At 39.2% G+C, this 19,124-nt stretch overlaps 1 protein-coding gene across 7 annotated transcripts in view; it reads left to right on the top strand.

Moving 5' to 3' along the window:
- Positions 1–19,124, top strand: part of Not3 (CCR4-associated factor Not3) — a 106,814-nt gene that overhangs the window by 42,543 nt on the left and 45,147 nt on the right. For 5 of the 7 annotated variants that reach the window (XM_070105017.1, XM_070105016.1, XM_070105014.1 and 2 more), the window contains one exon: positions 6,985–7,122. In XM_070105017.1, the coding sequence (XP_069961118.1) occupies positions 6,985–7,122 (138 nt within the window). The remainder of the gene's footprint in view (positions 1–6,984; positions 7,123–19,124) is intronic. The other 2 variants (XM_070105018.1, XM_070105015.1) reach the window with 1 other exon arrangement.

Here is a 19,124-nt window from a genome sequence, read left to right as displayed (position 1 = left end):
TTCACACGTGATAATTTAATCATAAAATGATGTCCACAAGTATAGCTATTTAAAAGTAAGTACAGTGGTCCCTCAATAATCGTCCGTAATCCGTTCCTGGAAGTGGGACTATTATCGAAATGGACGATTTACGAATCAATTTTCCCCATAAGAAATAATGTAAATTCAATTAATCCGTTCCTGACACCCAGAAGTATTAAAACAAAAAAATTTTTTACATGAAATGTAGATGTAGTACATAAACAATACAGTGGCACATGATGAATTAAACATTAACAGAATAACACTTACCTTTATTGGCGATTCTTCTTTGTGTATGGAAGACTGGAGAAGGAGACTGATTGGATGAATTACTGTTTGGAAGGGGAATCCCCTTCCATCAACACCTTGGGTACCAATTGCTTTTCTGGGGTTACTTCTCTTCTCTGTTTCTTAATGCCACTAGGACCACCTTGAGAGTCACTGGAGTCCTGTCTCGCAAAAAAACTGTCCAGAGAGCTCTGTTTCTGGCGTCTCTTTAAAACTTCCCTAAAATGGGCCAAGACTCTGCCGATATGGCTTGCAACATCCTTCTCTGGGTGATGTTTCTCCATAAATCTTTCCATCCTACCCCACATTTCAAAAATCTCCTTAATTTCTGAAGAAGGCACCTTCCTCCATCTCTCTTCCTCCTCCTCTGCAGCAAGATTCAGAGCTGCCATCTGTTGCTGTTCCTGCTGAAGCTCTTGCAGCTCCTCAGTGGTTAGCTCTTTGTTGTGGTCCTCCACCAACTCTTCCACATCCTCCAAACTCACATCCAACCCCATGGAAGCCCCCAGTGCCACAATGGATTTAACAAGTGACATAGGCTCATCAGGGTCAGCCCCAAACCCTTCAAAATCCCTCTTGTGGACACAATCTGGCCACAATTTTCTCCAAGCAGAGTTCAAAGTCCTGGTAGTCACTCCCTCCCAAGCCTTACCTATAAGGCTTACACAGTGGAGAAGACTGAAATGTTCTTTCCAAAAATCTCGTAGGGTCAAGTGAGTGTCTGAGGTCACATTCAAGCACCTTTCAAACATTGCTTTGGTGTAGAGTTTTTTAAAGTTTGCAATGACCTGCTGGTCCATGGGTTGGAGGAGAGGAGTGGTATTCGGGGGCAAGAACTTTACTGTGATGAACCCAAACTCCTTCAGAATTAGGTCATCCAAGTTTGGAGGATGAGCAGGTGCATTGTCCATTACTAGGAGGCACTTGAGATCCAATTTCTTTTCCAGGAGGTAATTCTTCACACTAGGACCAAACACTTCATTGAACCACTCTACAAAAATTTCCCTCGTGACCCATGCCTTACTATTAGATTTCCAAAACACACACAATTTACTCTTCATAACATTGTTTTTCCTGAACACTCTGGGATTTTCAGAATGGTACACTAGTAATGGCTTCATTTTGAAATCCCCACTAGCATTAGCACAGAACATTAGCGTCAGCCTGTCTTTCATAGGCTTGTGTCCTGGCATTACCTTTTCCTCTTGTGTAATGAAGGTCCTCTTTGGCATTTTCTTCCAAAAGAGGCCTGTTTCGTCACAATTGAACACTTGTTCAGGTTTCAGTCCTTCACTGTTTATGTACTCCTGGAATTCATGCACATATTTTTCAGCTGCCTTGTGGTCCGAACTGGCAGCCTCACCATGCCTTACCACACTGTGTATGCCAGTACGCTTCTTAAATCTCTCAAACCAGCCTTTGCTAGCCTTAAATTCACTCACATCATCACTAGTTGCAGTCAATTTCTTTACCAAACCGTCATGCAACTGCCTAGCCTTTTCACAAATAAGCGACGTCATAAGACTGTCTCCTGCTAATTGTTTCTCATTTATTTTTTTTTATTATTATCACACTGGCCGATTCCCACCAAGGCAGGGTGGCCCGAAAAAGAAAAACTTTCACCATCATTCACTCCATCACTGTCTTGCCAGAAGGGTGCTTTACACTACAGTTTTTAAACTGCAACATTAACACCCCTCCTTCAGAGTGCAGGCACTGTACTTCCCATCTCCAGGACTCAAGTCCGGCCTGCCGGTTTCCCTGAATCCCTTCATAAATGTTACTTTGCTCACACTCCAACAGCACGTCAAGTATTAAAAACCATTTGTCTCCATTCACTCCTATCAAACATGCTCACGCATGCCTGCTGGAAGTCCAAGCCCCTCGCACACAAAACCTCCTTTACCCCCTCCCTCCAACCCTTCCTAGGCCGACCCCTACCCCGCCTTCCTTCCACTACAGACTGATACACTCTTGAAGTTATTCTGTTTCGCTCCATTCTCTCTACATGTCCGAACCACCTCAACAACCCTTCCTCAGCCCTCTGGACAACAGTTTTGGTAATCCCGCACCTCCTCCTAACTTCCAAACTACGAATTCTCTGCATTATATTCACACCACACATTGCCCTCAGACATGACATCTCCACTGCCTCCAGCCTTCTCCTCGCTGCAACATTCATCACCCATGCTTCACACCCATATAAGAGCGTTGGTAAAACTATACTCTCATACATTCCCCTCTTTGCCTCCAAGGACAAAGTTCTCTGTCTCCACAGACTCCTAAGTGCACCACTCACTCTTTTTCCCTCATCAATTCTATGATTCACCTCATCTTTCATAGACCCATCCGCTGACACGTCCACTCCCAAATATCTGAATACGTTCACCTCCTCCATACTCTCTCCCTCCAATCTGATATTCAATCTTTCATCACCTAATCTTTTTGTTATCCTCATAACCTTACTCTTTCCTGTATTCACCTTTAATTTTCTTCTTTTGCACACCCTACCAAATTCATCCACCAATCTCTGCAGCTTCTCTTCAGAATCTCCCAAGAGCACAGTGTCATCAGCAAAGAGCAGCTGTGACAACTCCCACCCTGTGTGTGATTCTTTATCTTTTAACTCCACGCCTCTTGCCAAGACCCTCGCATTTACTTCTCTTACAACCCCATCTATAAATATATTAAACAACCACGGTGACATCACACATCCTTGTCTAAGGCCTACTTTTACTGGGAAAAAATTTCCCTCTTTTCTACATACTCTAACTTGAGCCTCACTATCCTCGTAAAAACTCTTCACTGCTTTCAGTAACCTACCTCCTACACCATACACTTGCAACATCTGCCACATTGCCCCCCTATCCACCCTGTCATACGCCTTTTCCAAATCCATAAATGCCACAAAGACCTCTTTAGCCTTATCTAAATACTGTTCACTTATATGTTTCACTGTAAACACCTGGTCCACACACCCCCTACCTTTCCTAAAGCCTCCTTGTTCATCTGCTATCCTATTCTCCGTCTTACTCTTAATTCTTTCAATTATAACTCTACCATACACTTTACCAGGTACACTCAACAGACTTATCCCCCTATAATTTTTGCACTCTCTTTTATCCCCTTTGCCTTTATACAAAGGAACTATGCATGCTCTCTGCCAATCCCTAGGTACCTTACCCTCTTCCATACATTTATTAAATAATTGCACCAACCACTCCAAAACTATATCCCCACCTGCTTTTAACATTTCTATCTTTATCCCATCAATCCCGGCTGCCTTACCCCCTTTCATTTTACCTACTGCCTCACGAACTTCCCCCACACTCACAACTGGCTCTTCCTCACTCCTACAAGATGTTATTCCTCCTTGCCCTATACACGAAATCACAGCTTCCCTATCTTCATCAACATTTAACAATTCCTCAAAATATTCCCTCCATCTTCCCAATACCTCTAACTCTCCATTTAATAACTCTCCTCTCCTATTTTTAACTGACAAATCCATTTGTTCTCTAGGCTTCCTTAACTTGTTAATCTCACTCCAAAACTTTTTCTTATTTTCAACAAAATTTGTTGATAACAGCTCACCCACTCTCTCATTTGCTCTCTTTTTACATTGCTTCACCACTCTCTTAACCTCTCTCTTTTTCTCCATATACTCTTCCCTCCTTGCATCACTTCTACTTTGTAAAAACTTCTCATATGCTAACTTTTTCTCCCTTACTACTCTCTTTACATCATCATTCCACCAATCGCTCCTCTTCCCTCCTGCACCCACTTTCCTGTAACCACAAACTTCTGCTGAACACTCTAACACTACATTTTTAAACCTACCCCATTCCTCTTCGACCCCATTGCCTATGCTCTCATTAGCCCATCTATCCTCCAATAGCTGTTTATATCTTACCCTAACTGCCTCCTCTTTTAGTTTATAAACCTTCACCTCTCTCTTCCCTGATGCTTCTATTCTCCTTGTATCCCATCTACCTTTTACTCTCAGTGTAGCTACAACTAGAAAGTGATCTGATATATCTGTGGCCCCTCGATAAACATGTACATCCTGAAGTCTACTCAACAGTCTTTTATCTACTAATACATAATCCAACAAACTACTGTCATTTCGCCCTACATCATATCGTGTATACTTATTTATCCTCTTTTTCTTAAAATATGTATTACCTATAACTAAACCCCTTTCTATACAAAGTTCAATCAAAGGGCTCCCATTATCATTTACACCTGGCACCCCAAACTTACCTACCACACCCTCTCTAAAAGTTTCTCCTACTTTAGCATTCAGGTCCCCTACCACAATTACTCTCTCACTTGGTTCAAAGGCTCCTATACATTCACTTAACATCTCCCAAAATCTCTCTCTCTCCTCTGCATTCCTCTCTTCTCCAGGTGCATACACGCTTATTATGACCCACTTCTCGCATCCAACCTTTACTTTAATCCACATAATTCTCGAATTTACACATTCATATTCTCTTTTCTCCTTCCATAACTGATCATTTAACATTACTGCTACCCCTTCCTTTGCTCTAACTCTCTCAGATACTCCAGATTTAATCCCATTTATTTCCCCCCACTGAAACTCTCCTACCCCCTTCAGCTTTGTTTCGCTTAGAGCCAGGACATCCAACTTCTTTTCATTCATAACATCAGCAATCATCTGTTTCTTGTCATCCGCACTACATCCACGCACATTTAAACAACCCAGTTTTATAAAGTTTTTCTTCTTCTCTTTTTTAGTAAATGTATACAGGAGAAGGGGTTACTAGCCCATTGCTCCCGGCATTTTAGTCGCCTCATACGACACGCATGGCTTACGGAGGAAAGATTCTTTTCCACTTCCCCATGGACAATAGAAGAAATAAACAAGAACAAGAGCTATTTAGAATAAGGAGAAAAACCTAGAAGTATATATATATATGCATGTGCGTGTCTGTGAAGTGTGACCAAAGTGTAAGTAGGAGTAGCAAGATATCCCTGTTATCTAGCGTGTTTATGAGACAGAAAAAGAAAACCAGCAATCCTACCATCATGCAAAACAGTTACAGGTTTTTGTTTCACAGTCATCTGGCAGGACAGTAGTACTTCCCTGGGTGGTTGCTGTCTACCAACCTACTACCTACACCAATAATAACTTCTCAACATCTTCGAGTACTGGTGATCTCATTTTTGTCAGCATATTTACCCCCTTTGCAACAACAGCGTCCTTGATTTCCTTTTTCTTGGCTATGATGGAAGATATGGTTGTACGGGATTTGTTATACATCCTGGCCAGTTCGCCCACACGTACGCCACTATCATATTGTTCAATGATGTTTTTCTTAAATTCAATCGTATTTCTCACCTTCTTTACCAAAGGCTTGGCACTAGGAGTTTTCTTTGGAGCCATGGTAGCTTATTTAGCACTTAAATAACTTGCAAGCACTAAAATAAATGAAATGTTATGAAATATTTCACTGGAGCACGTGAGGGGACCGTCGCTCACTTGTAAACAGTGGCACACTGGCTGGGAAGGAAAGGCTGAGGCGGCCCGAGGCCGCTCAGACCGTGCATACGCGTCTGGGACGAAGGACTATTAGCGAGTTACCGGACCATTTCCAAGCCAATATTTCAACGAAAAAACAGGACTATTTCCGAAATGGACGACTTTCAGGCCGGACGATTATTGAGGGACCACTGTAACTGTAAATAGTTACTGCAATTATACCACTAGTTGCACCTTCCCCATTTATACTCTAATGATGTCCTGCTACAGTGCAGTAGTCTCCCCATATCCGTGGGGGATACATTCCAAGACCTACCTTGGATACCCGAAGCTGCGGATAGTAGTGAATCCTATATATAAGTTGCTTTTCGTTTACATTCATACCTACTATAGTTTAATTGATAAATTATACACAATAAGTTGAGAATTAACACTTTTTCACTGATGGGAAGCACTTAATGGCCTCTCTTAGGCCTTGAAGAACTGTCAGCATCACTAATCATTATTAACCGTAATTAAGGGGGTTATTTTCGGGTCACAGTAGACTGCAGAAACCAATTCCGTGGATACGGGGGTTCTGCTGTATATTAATTGGCTTTAATATTTGGATGTGAACAACTAAATGTTGAGGATTTTCAAATACTATACAGGTGCTCCTCACTTTCTGATGGTTAGACATACAATAATTTGACTTTACAATGGTTGCAGTAGCAATGCACATTTGGTAGTCATCAAACTTTTTTCCGTATTTAACCAAATTTTCCCAAGTCCATTATGTCTTACTAAATGCCTAAGTGTGTGTCCTACTTCTGGTATTTAGTTAGTTATAGTCATTGTTTATTTAGTTATTCAGCAAGAGTAGTTGTTTATTTTTTTTTTTTTTTTTTTTTCAACAAGTCAGCCGTCTCCCACCAAGGCAGGGTGACCCAAAAAAGAAAGAAAATCCCCAAAAAGAAAATACTTTCATCATCATTCAACACTTTCACCACACTCACACATTATCACTGTTTTTGCAGAGGTGCTCAGAATACAACGGTTTAGAAGCATACACATATAAAGATACACAACATATCACATATTCTTTGGAACATAACTCAATTGTAAGGCGAGGAGCACCTATATTGTCAAATAAAGCAAATTAACTATTTTCATTTTTGTTTAATTTGCAGATTAAAATGATTAAAGAAGATGTTGAATACTACATCGAGTCCTCGCAAGACCCAGATTTCAGTGAAAACCTTGGGCTATACGATGACATTGACATGGACGACTTGGACTATCCAACACCTGAAATAACTGTAGGCAAAGTAAGTGAAGTACTTAACATACTAACCCTTCCTGCCTTTGATCTCAATAGATGAAGTAGTTGCATGGTCAGGGGTTCCATCAAAGGCAGGAGGAGGGGGGTTACTTCTTTGGGATGTGGGGGGAGTCATGGGAAGTGCAAAGTTACTCTAGCTTTCAATTGTTTTGGAATTGTATTCATTTTGGAGGTGAGAACCTCGATAGGAAAACCTATAAGAAGAAACCCTCATTGCTTTTGTAGGTAGTTTTCTATACTGGGGCAGATGTATTATAAAAGAGTTTTATTTCTGGCAGAAAGCATGGAATTTGGTATGTAGGAGTTTTTAGGAATGCTGAGTTAAATAAAAATGTAGACAACTCATACTAGCAAGGTATCATCAAAGTGGGGGTGGTGTAAGTTAGTTAAAATTTTGGGAAACAGAACAGTGTGATGTTTTTATATATTTTTTTCCACACGCCAGACGTCTCCCACCAAGGCACGGGGACTTAAAATGAAAAACAAAAAGTTTTTCTTTTAACTTTTAGTAATATATACAAGAGAAGACATTACTAGCTCCTCGTTTTTATATATTTTCATTTTTTTTTTTTTTTCAACAAACTGGCCGTATCCCACCAAGGCAGGGTGGCCCAGAAGGAAAAACGAAAGTATATTTTCAAATACAGTGGACCCCCGGTTAACGATATTTTTTCACTCCATAAGTATGTTCAGGTGCCAGTACTGACCGAATTTATTCCCATAAGGAATATTGTGAAGTAGATTAGTCCATTTCAGACCCCCAAACATACACGTACAAACGCACTTACATAAATACACTAACATAATTGGTCGCATTCAGAGGTAATCGTTATGCGGGGGTCCACTGTATACATTTTTTTTTATTTTAACACACCGGCCATTTTCCACAAAGGTAGGGTGACCCAAAAACAAAACAGAAGCATTTCATAAACTCTTTGGATGGAAGGGGGTTAGTTTTTCTTATCTTTCACCCAACTCCAATATTTTTGTGAAGGCCATCTAGTATGCCTGGAGGGTGTTCTGGGGGTCAACACCCTGATGGCTCGATCCATGACCAGGCCTCCTGTGCAGTTGTTTTGTCAGTTTTAGTTTTTTTTTTTTTTTTTTTTTTTTTCAACAAGTCGGCCGTCTCCCACCGAGGCAGGTTATTACAGCCAGTCAATTTATGCAGAAATAGTAGTCTTTGGGACCACTTGGTCCTGAGTCACTGCAGTGATTTGAGGAGAAATATATGTACTGGAACAACTTTACATATCCATTGTCTACCCAAATTTCACAGTCATGAAGGACATTGGCTGTTCTCATAACAGGAGCAGCTACTATGTTTGTGGGTTGCATTCAATCTTTTCCTGCAGCCTTCTCCAGGCAAATGCTATGTGTAACAGCATTCTGCCATCTGCCTTTTTTTGTGTGTATAATTCAAGTTGATACACACACAGTGAGCTGGCTAGACATAGCCTCCTCTTTGCATTGTGTGAGGACTCTGCTGTCTTCCAGGCACTTGTTAGAAGCTCAAGTGCCAGGTTTTGCTGGAATCATTTTTTTTTTCTAGTTTTGGAATACATACCATAAAGCATTTCTTTTTCAACACCAGCCATGTCCCACCGAGACAGGTGATCTAAAAAAGAAAAATTAAAATTTTTCTTTTTAAATTTAGTAATGTGTACAGGAGAAGGGGTTACTAGCTCCTTGCTCCCGGCATTTTAGTTGCCTCTTATAACATGCATGGCTTAAGGAGGAGGAATTCTTTTCCACTTCCCCATGGAAATAAAACACAACTTTGCTAAATCATTCTCTTTTGTATCTTAATCCGTGAAGTGATGACTAGCATTCACAGTCAGTAAATCAGAATGTCTGTAAATGCAGCAGCTACATTGTTTGTGTCTCATATAAGAAGGTTTCTAAAGGCTTGGTGAATTATCACCTTTTTTCATAGCTATATTTACCTAGCATCTTTTTACTTTAGGGACAAGCATCATCCTGTATTTTGATTCAGCTTCATTTTCTGGTACTTTAATAACATGTTAGGTAAAAGGACACAGATTCAGCTAATGTGACATTTTACTGTGGCAATGTTTCACTCTCTAGGAACTTCTGGAGAGTGAAATGTTTTTACCTAACATTTTGTTAGTAATTTTACCATTATTTTAATGGCGCTTTTTTTTCCTCCTCCATCTTCTCGAAACCTAGATCCATCTCATCGATATTACCATTTTTAACATAAAACGTATACAAAATAGCTTTTACATGGTGTGTTGTTTGATGTACGGTAAGATCACAATTATTTTTTTAAAATGTAACCAACCTAGACAACCACCTAACCCCAATTTGACATTAATACATTGCTAATAACTCAGTCTACATATTTATTATTCTGCATTTTGTAAAACCTCTATTTAGTATGTCAAATTTCAATCTGTCTGCCAGAAATAATTCTCTTTAAATATTTATCTTATATCTGAACCATTATTAGTTAAATCTGGTGATTAGACCATTATATTTTGTCTTTGCTTGTTTTTTGAATTTTCTGTATTTTTTTTTTTACTTTCAGTAGTGGAGCCCCTGAATATGAAAGGGGAATGGCATTTGCATTTTTATTCGAGTATCTAAATAAAATGTTTAATATTTGTCAAGTAAGTTAAGCAAGATTATGAAATGTGCTGCATTATCAATTCTGAAAATAGACACTCACACATGCTTCAGATTTATTATTTTATTGACCGAAGAGACGGACAGGTGCTAAGTAAGCTTTTTTTTTTTTTTTTTTTTTTTTATGACATTTCTTTCTCGAGCTTTTGAAGTCCTTGATAAAGCTCTACACAGTGAAACAGTGTTGCACTAAAACCTTGTTCTTGTGGTATGGTTTTTTATGAATATTAAGTTTGTTCTTTCTTGGGATCTTCCTTCTTTGAGAAAGAAGAGTAATCTTAAAGTGAATCATCCTTCTCAAATATTTTGTCTTCCTTGAAGTGTTATAAGAGTGAATCCTCTCCAAACCTTTCATCTTCCTTGAAATGTTGCTGAGTGAATACTCTCTGAACATTTCACCTTCCTTGAAGTGTTGCTGAGTGAATCCTCTCTGAACATTTCACCTTCCTTGAAGTGTTGCTGAGTGAATACTCTCTGAACATTTCACCTTCCTTGAAGTGTTGCTGAGTGAATCCTCTCTGAACATTTCACCTTCCTTGAAGTGTTGCTGAGTGAATACTCTCTGAACATTTCACCTTCCTTGAAGTGTTGCTGAGTGAATACTCTCTGAACATTTCATTTTCCTTGAAGTGTTGTAGAGTGAATCCTCGCCAAACATTTTGCCGTGAAGTGTAAATATTACAGCAGTACCTGAAACGCTTGTCCAAGAATTTCACTTTCTGATGAGGGTATCAATAGGTCCGTCATATGTTTCACAATATTTGAGATCATAGATGAATCACTTCTCTTCACGTATTTCATTTCTTAGTACATTTCACTCTGTAATACGTACAAGTACATTTAAATGCAGAAATAATGATCACTATTGACATAAGTGAGGATCTTTCTTTCTTTCAACGCACCAGCCGTATCCCACTGAGGCGGGGTGACCCAAAAGGAAAAACGAAAGTTTCTCCTTTTAAATTTAGTAATATATACAGGAAAAGGGGTTACTAGCCCCTTGCTCCCAGCACTTTAGTCTCCTCTTACGACACGCATGGCTTATGGAGGAAGAATTCTGTTCCACTTCCCCATGGAAAAAGTGAGGATCATGTGCACTAATATCTCAATGGGCTTAAGCCTTCAAGATGTCTATTTGTTGTTGAGGGGTTCTTGATCCAAGGAATTGGAACTGCCTTCCCCTTCCTTGTATCAAACCTCATTACTTCCCATTCTCCCAGATGTTGTACAACCCTTATAGTGCTTTTTCATAAATAAGCCTAAACCTCTTAAATCTTTCACTCACAACCATTAAAAGTGCTGACAGTATTGTGATTTATATAAAAAAATCTGAAATAGTAGCAAATCTTTTTCTGAAGGTAATTACACAAACAGTGAGGAATTTGATAGAATGCATTTCAGAGCCCTCAAAAAGTAGAGGGAGAGAACTTCCCCTCATCACATGAGAAGTTTCCCCTTCTCATCCCCTCATCACATGAGAAGTTTCCCCTTCTCATCCCCTCATCACATGAGAAGTTTCCCTTTCTCATCCCCTCAACACAAGAAGTTTCCCTTTCTCATCCCCTCAACACAAGAAGTTTCCCCTTCTCATCCCCTCAACACGAGAAGTTTCCCTTTCTCATCCCCTCAACACAAGAAGTTTCCCTTTCTCATCCCCTCAACACGAGAAGTTTCCCTTTCTCATCCCCTCAACACAAGAAGTTTCCCTTTCTCATCCCCTCATCACATGAGAAGTTTCCCTTTCTCATACTTTTCTATCCCTGAAAACTTTTCATTTACACAGTGCCATACCTCCATTGTTCTTTTTAAAAAAAAAAAAAAGTCTGATAATTTCATTTTTCTTATTTCAAAGACAGTACGACAGACCTCAAACGTGCACCAGTGAAGTTTCTTCAGTGACAACAGGAGACCCCCACATATATAACACCTTTTTGGAGTTCCATGTTTTCGTTGGCTTCAAACCGAGCCATTGTTCATTATGTTCCACCCACCAGTGATAGTCACTGGCAGGTGGAACAATGGCTCAATTGAAAGCCAATGAAAATGTGGAACACCGAAAATAAACATTGTACACCTACCATCCGACTTACGACCGAGTTCAGTCACGAGAAACCGGTCGTAAGTCGAAATGGTCGTAAGTTGAACTTTATTACAGAATATCAACAAAACATTTTTGTAATGACTTTAGTTTATTGTTTTATTTTGGTATTTCATGTTTTACTTTACTTTTTATGTTGTTAGCACTGTATTTTATACTGTAAGGTTTAGGATAAACACTGTGTACAACACAAATAGTTGTTTATTTCCCAGAAATTTGGCATAAAAAACACGGTCGTAAGTCGAGTGGTCGTAAGTCGAGCAGGTCGTAAGTCGGATGGTAGGTGTATATGCAGGGCGCTCCTGTATACAGTAGAAAGTAGAACACTGTGTAAGATATCAAATTAAAAGTAGTAGGTACTATAATTAGTATTAGAGAACACTGTGAAAATAAGTGGTTTATAAATTAACTTTTTACTCTACCAAAATATACAAGAACCATTGCTGGAACTTAAGTGCAAGTTTTTATAAGGAACCTTGACAAGTTTTTGCTAACTGTAATGGATTGTCAGGTTGTGATGGCTTCATATGCTTGCAGTTTGCAAGCAGCAATAGCCTTTCTGATCATGGAAGCCTGGGTTTAGGCTACCTTACCTTTGATATACCTTTGAAGAGCTTCGAGAGTTTGACTACTCGTGGAGTCCGGCCATGGGCCAGGCTTATCTGGTACTTCCCTTGTCAACCAGGCTGTTGCTGCTGGAGGCCTGCTGCTAGGCTGAGAGAGTAAAACAAACCTTGTAACTGACAATGGGTAAAGAACTTGACCTGTTCATCACGTACTATATACCATTTTATTTTTTACACATTGGTATTGCATCATCATCTCTTCTGTCAACACAATGGCCGTATCCCACCAAGGCAGGGTGGCCCAAAAAGAAAATGAAAGTTTCTCTTTTTAACTAGTAATGTATAGAGGAGAAGGGGTTACTAGCCCCTTGCTCCCGGCATGTTAGTCGCCTCTTATGACACGCATGGCTTACGGAGGAAGAATTTTGTTCCACTTCCCCATGGAGATAAGAGGAAATAAACAAGAACAAGAACTAGAAAGAAAATAGAAGAAAACCCAGAGGGGTGTGTGTATATATGCGTGTAAACGTATGTGTAGTGTGACCTAAGTGTAAGTAGAAGTAGCAAGACGTACCTGAAATCTTGCATGTTTATGAGAGAAAAAAGACACCAGCAATCCTACCATCGTGTAAAACAATTACTGACTTCCATTTTACACTCACTTGGCAAGACAGTAGTACCTCGCTGGGTGGCTGCTGTCTTCCAACTACTGCCTAGGAAACAGAGTATCATACTCATAATGTCAAAGTATCATAATGATTATATTATGGACCTATAAAGACAGATCTATCTATCTGTGGGGGCCTTTGAAACCTTTAATCCAGCCCTGGCTGTACTAACCACGGTACAGGTGGGGATTAAACATGTGGCAAGTGAGTCATAAAACCCCAGGCCAGTGCATAAGCCACTGGGCCAGGGATTAAACATGTGGCAAGTGAGTCATAAAACCCCAGGCCAGTGCATAAGCCACTGGGCCAGGGATTAAACATGTGGCAAGTGAGTCATAAAACCCCAGGCCAGTGCATAAGCCACTGGGCCAGCTGGCTACAATAAGATTCATCCAACTAGGTATATTTATACACCATCATGGGTCCCACTGTGACCACAAATGCAAGATTTTACAGATGAATCGTGTCATTACGTTTTCGTGAGTCTGGCGATACTTATTCCTTATTCTTATTTATACACACATCCTGCAAATAGGAGAAATAAACTTATGACAACATTTCGATCCAACTTGGACCATTGACTAGTGACACACTTCATATATTTATTCTGACTACTTGTATATTTACACAAAATGCATGCATACTTAACTACAGTGGACCCCCGGTTAACGATATTTTTTCATTCCAGAAGTATGTTCAGGTGCCAGTACTGACCGAATTTGTTCCCATAAGGAATATTGTGAAGTAGATTAGTCCATTTCAGACCCCCAAACATACACGTACAAACGCACTTACATAAATACACTTACATAATTGGTCGCATTGGGAGGTGATCGTTAAGCGGGGGTCCACTGTACTTGTATATTTAAAGATAATGCACATGTATTTAATTGTAATATGAAAAACTTGTAAATATTATTACATTTGAATAAGTTAAGCCATTCCCCTTAAACTCGTGTTGTGGTTAAATTTGATAACTAATATTATTAACATCATTTTAGGTATTGAAAGCTTCTGTAATACTGTTGAGCTGTTGATGTGTAGTGAGTAATAATTACTGTATCTGTTTATTTTTTGTACTTTCAGCCGGGACTGAATCCCCGGCCATTTTAATGAGCCACAGAAGGGAAAGTGTTCTCAAGTATGGTGATAAAAGCATTTATATGGGTGTGAGGGACAGTCTCTAAATACGGCAGCAGTGAGGAGGGAACAGGTAGTGGAGCTGTCATGTTTAGAGCAATGTGTGGTGTGCATATTATGCAGAGATTTAAGATTGTAGAAACTAGAAGATAGTGTAGGATAACAAAAGGTATAATTCAGAGGGCTGAGAAGGGATTGTTGAGGTGATTTGGGCATTTAAAGAGGATGGAGCAGAATAGGATAACAAAGAGGGCGAATAAAACTGGGATGGGCGGAAGGAAGGAAGAAAGGACTGGTAAAGGTCATCCTGGAAAGGATTGTAGGGAGAAAGTGGAAGAAATTACAAGTGGTAGAGGCTTGTGTAATTGTGTTAAATTGGAGTGAGTGGAGACAAGTTGTTTTTATGACTTGATGTGCTGTTGGAATATGAGCAAGATAACATTTATACAGGGAGTCAAGGGAACCAGTTAACCGCACTTGTGTTGTGGAGGTAGGAAGAACAGTACCTGTACTCATAAGAAGGGTGAGGAAGTTGCAATTTGGAGGGGGTCATTTAAATTGTTTTGTCTGCTCTCTTTTGGCAAGACGGCTGTTGAATTGTTTTTTTTTTTTTTTTTTTTTTTTTTTTTTTTTTTAGGAGGAGGAGGAAGATCACCCTACTTCGGTGGGAGATAGCTGTTGTGTTAAACAAACAAACAAACAAAAAGCTGCATTACAATTGAGTATTATTTCTCTCAATCGGTGTATTGTGATTACTGGTACTGGTGATGTCAATTGAGTATTATTTCTCTCAATCGGTGTATTGTGACTACTTGTGCTAGAAATGTAGTAATACTGAAGTTGCTATTGTTATATAATGTGAATACCGAATAGCCAAGTAGATCATTTACCTTTCTGGGCTGTATGATGGTAGTTTTTTATTATTCCTGTAGTTTTATTTCTTTTTCCCCTTCTACTGTTTATAAATAGCATTATTGAGAAATATAATTACTGCAAGTTTTTTGTAAGATGTTATTTATGAAGTACAGTTTTAGGCTTGACTGCAAGAGTAAAAAACGTCTCAGAATGGCTTGCAGGTAAGTGGACAAGCCTTTACTGTGAGACATTTCGCTCTGTGTAGAGCTTTATCTGGTCATTTACAACATATAAGCTCTACTCGGGGCTTTATGTTCTGCAATTTATTTTTGCTTTAGACTTTGTCTGCAATATGCCATTTCATCCACTTGGGTCACAAGTAAGTACACAGTATTATGGTAGTTTAGGCTGAATTTTGGTGGAAAAGCAGTGAAATGATCGTTACACTAAGAGACCAGAGTAAAGTATCAGCTTCTAGATACTTCAGCATTTCACAACACTGCTAGTAAGTATACACTTATAACACACCAAAGTAAAGTACAGTGGACCCCCGGTTAACGATATTTTTTCACTCCAGAAGTATGTTCAGGTGCCAGTACTGACCGAATTTGTTACCATAAGGAATATTGTGAAGTAGATTAGTCCATTTCAGACCCCCAAACATACACGTACAAACGCACTTACATAAATACACTTACATAATTGGTCGCATTCGGAGGTAATCGTTATGCGGGGATCCACTGTACTTGATCAGCCAGCTTGTGGTGACTATGAAGTGTATTGGTCATCAGCAGCAACAGCCTGCCCAACCAGACAGTCAGTAAGGAAATCTGTTCTCAGACCATGGTGTGAGAATAAAAAAAATATCTTTAAACCAGTCTAGGGATACTATGATATATCACAGGTATGACCACTTACGAGATATTTAAGATAATTTGACACATTTTGAAAAGGGCCTGATCAGCAAGGCTGTGAAGTTTTGTTTACCTGGAGTTTACCTGGAGATGATTTCTGGGGTCAACAGCCCCGTGGCTTGGTCTGAGACCAGGCCTCATGGTGGATCAGGGTCTGATCAACCAGGTTGGGTATATAACCTCCAAGAAGCAGCAGTATAACCACTGTATTTTCTGTTATATAAGATGCACCTTTCCATTTGATCTACCTTAATTTTTAGGAGGAGCTTTTGTCGAGATTTTTTAATAGTATACATTATCATAAATAACAAAAAAAGGCACAATACCGTGACTGGAACGATACACAAATAACCTGCACATAGAAGAGAGGAGCTTACGACGACGTTTCGGTCTGACTTGGACCATTTACAAAGTCACACTCAGTGTGACTTTGTAAATGGTCCAAGTCGGACCGAAACGTCATCGTAAGCTCCTCTCTTCTATGTGCAGGTTATTTGTGTATACATTATCATACGCATATTACTGCAATTACACGGGCCATGTAAGATGCAAGGTGCTGTTTGCATGTAGTTTTTAGACAAAATAGCACGTATTATCTAATGGAAATATGGTAATCATACTAGGTCATTATCAAGAAAAAATAACAAAAAGGCAAAATACCATGATTGGAACGATACACAAATAACCCACACATAGGAGAACGAAACTTATGGTGACTTCTGGCAGTTAAGTGTACCTGTCATGGGGGGTCCTCTCACATTCACCCCTATGATTCACCTCAACCTGTAAACTCTCTACCCACCACCATCTGTTCCTTTAAATGTTAGTAACAGTATACATGTCTGGTGTTAGTAACAGTATACATGTCTGGTGTTAGTAACAGTATACATGTTTGGCATTAGTAACAGTATACATGTCTGGTGTTAGTAACAGTATACATGTTTGGCATTAGTAACAGTATACATGTCTGGTGTTAGTAATGGTATATATGTCTGGTGTTAGTAACAGTATACATGTCTGGTGTTAGTAACAGTATACATGTCTGGTGTTAGTAACAATATACATGTCTGGTGTTAGTAACAGTATACATGTCTGGTGTTAGTGAGATGTCAGTGTGTAGGTGGTGATCCTGCAGTGAAGTGTCGGTATGTTTACAGTACAGTGGAACCTCAGCACTTGAACTTAATTGGTTCCAGAAGGTTGTTCGAATACAGAACAAATTTTTCTTAACCAATTTTCTTTTCAGTTGGCTGTTATCACTAACCCTCTTAGGCCCCATGGTGACTTATTCATACAAATAATGTAAAAAAAAACACCAGAAAATGCGAGGAAACACGAAATAGTTTACAGTGAAGTTCTGGCAGGTCGTGTTTGTTTGGTCGAGTGCCAAACAAACTGTTGACTGTGGTATAAACCTTGGTAATAAATACCGACAAGTTGGTTTAGAAAGACACGTAAGCAAACACTATAACATATTTATAAATATGTTATAGTGTTTGCTTACGTGTCTTTCTAAACCAAACTGTTGACTACCAAGCGATTTGTTTACCAAGAAAAACATTTGAATACCAAATTGTTTGAGTACCAAGGTTCCACTGTACGCATTTACTGGTGTTTGCGAAGTGTCATTGTACAGGTGGTGCTCCTGCAGTGAAGTGCCGGTATGTGTACAGTATTTACAATCACATAAAATACAAATACAGTGGACCCCCGGTTAACGATATTTTTTCAATCCAGAAGTATGTTCAGGTGCCAGTAGTGACCGAATTTGTTCCCATAAGGAATATTGTGAAGTAGATTAGTCCATTTCAGACCCCCAAACATACACGTACAAACACACTTACATAAATACACTTACATAATTGGTCGCATTCGGAGGTGATCGTTATGCGGGGGTCCACTGTACGTATATTCAAATATATTCAAAATATATTCAATATTGAATAAAATAAAATGTAGCTCAACACATAATAAATGCTTATTATAAACTAATTATATCCATAAAAAATATCGTTTTTATAACAGCTATCTAATAGAGTCATGTTTTGAGTGCCATTTTTGCACCTATATTCGAAGTATTTAAGTCATTGTTTTGTACCTTGCGAGTCATTCTCATGCATTTATGTTTAAAAAAGTCAAGGAGCAACAGATAGAGATGAAGAATGTATTATGGGAGTGAAGAAGCATGTACCTACACTACCAGTCCTGCTGCAGATCACCCTCACTCGTCTGCTGCAGGTAAGGTACACGTTGTCTTATGTATTATTTGTCTCACATGAGCCTTTATCAGATTCATTGAAATTTTGGTTTGTGGTGAGTTCATATTGTTTTAGTAGATATACAGAAAGAATTTTATTAGGTTTTTAGACGTGGTAGTGAATAATTATTGACTTTTTCTTGGCTGTTTCTTATTTAAATACTTTTTTTTAATTTTCACACATTGGAAATAAGGAGGAGGTGTAGAGTTACTAAAAGTATTATTCAGAGGGATTAAGAAGGGTTGTTAAGGTGGTTTGGTCATTTAGAGAGGATGGAGCAAAATAGGATGACTTGGAGGGTGTAAAATCTGTAGTGGAGGGAGGGAGAGGGAGGGGTTGTTCTAGGAAAGGATGTTGGGGGGGAAGGGGTAAAAGAGTCTTTGTGTGCAAAGGGCTTGGATATAAAGCAGGCATGTGTTAGCATGTTAGACAGGAGTGAGTGGAGATGGATGGTTTTTGGGACAATACTACACTACAGAATAATACACTACACAGTACTACACTACACAGTACTACACTACACAATACTACACTACACAGTACTACACTACACAGTACTACACTACACAGTACTACACTACACAGTACTACACTACACAGTACTACACTACACAATACTACACTACACAGTACTACACTACACAGTACTACACTACACAGTACTACACTACACAGTACTACACTACACAATACAGTAGGGACCTACATATAAGGCAGGTTAGGTTCCAGGCTACTGCCGGAAAGCAGATATCATCGGAAAGCAAAATGCTATTTGTTTCCATATATTAATGTCAGATAATAAGTTTACACTAATGTATATTAAGTTAGCAATAGAACAAG

Source organism: Cherax quadricarinatus, chromosome 96, assembly GCF_038502225.1.
Source record: "Cherax quadricarinatus isolate ZL_2023a chromosome 96, ASM3850222v1, whole genome shotgun sequence".
NCBI classification, from domain to species: Eukaryota; Metazoa; Arthropoda; class Malacostraca; order Decapoda; family Parastacidae; genus Cherax; species Cherax quadricarinatus.
The sequence above is the reverse complement of the archived record's forward strand: the minus strand, read 5'-3'. Positions and strand labels throughout refer to the sequence as shown.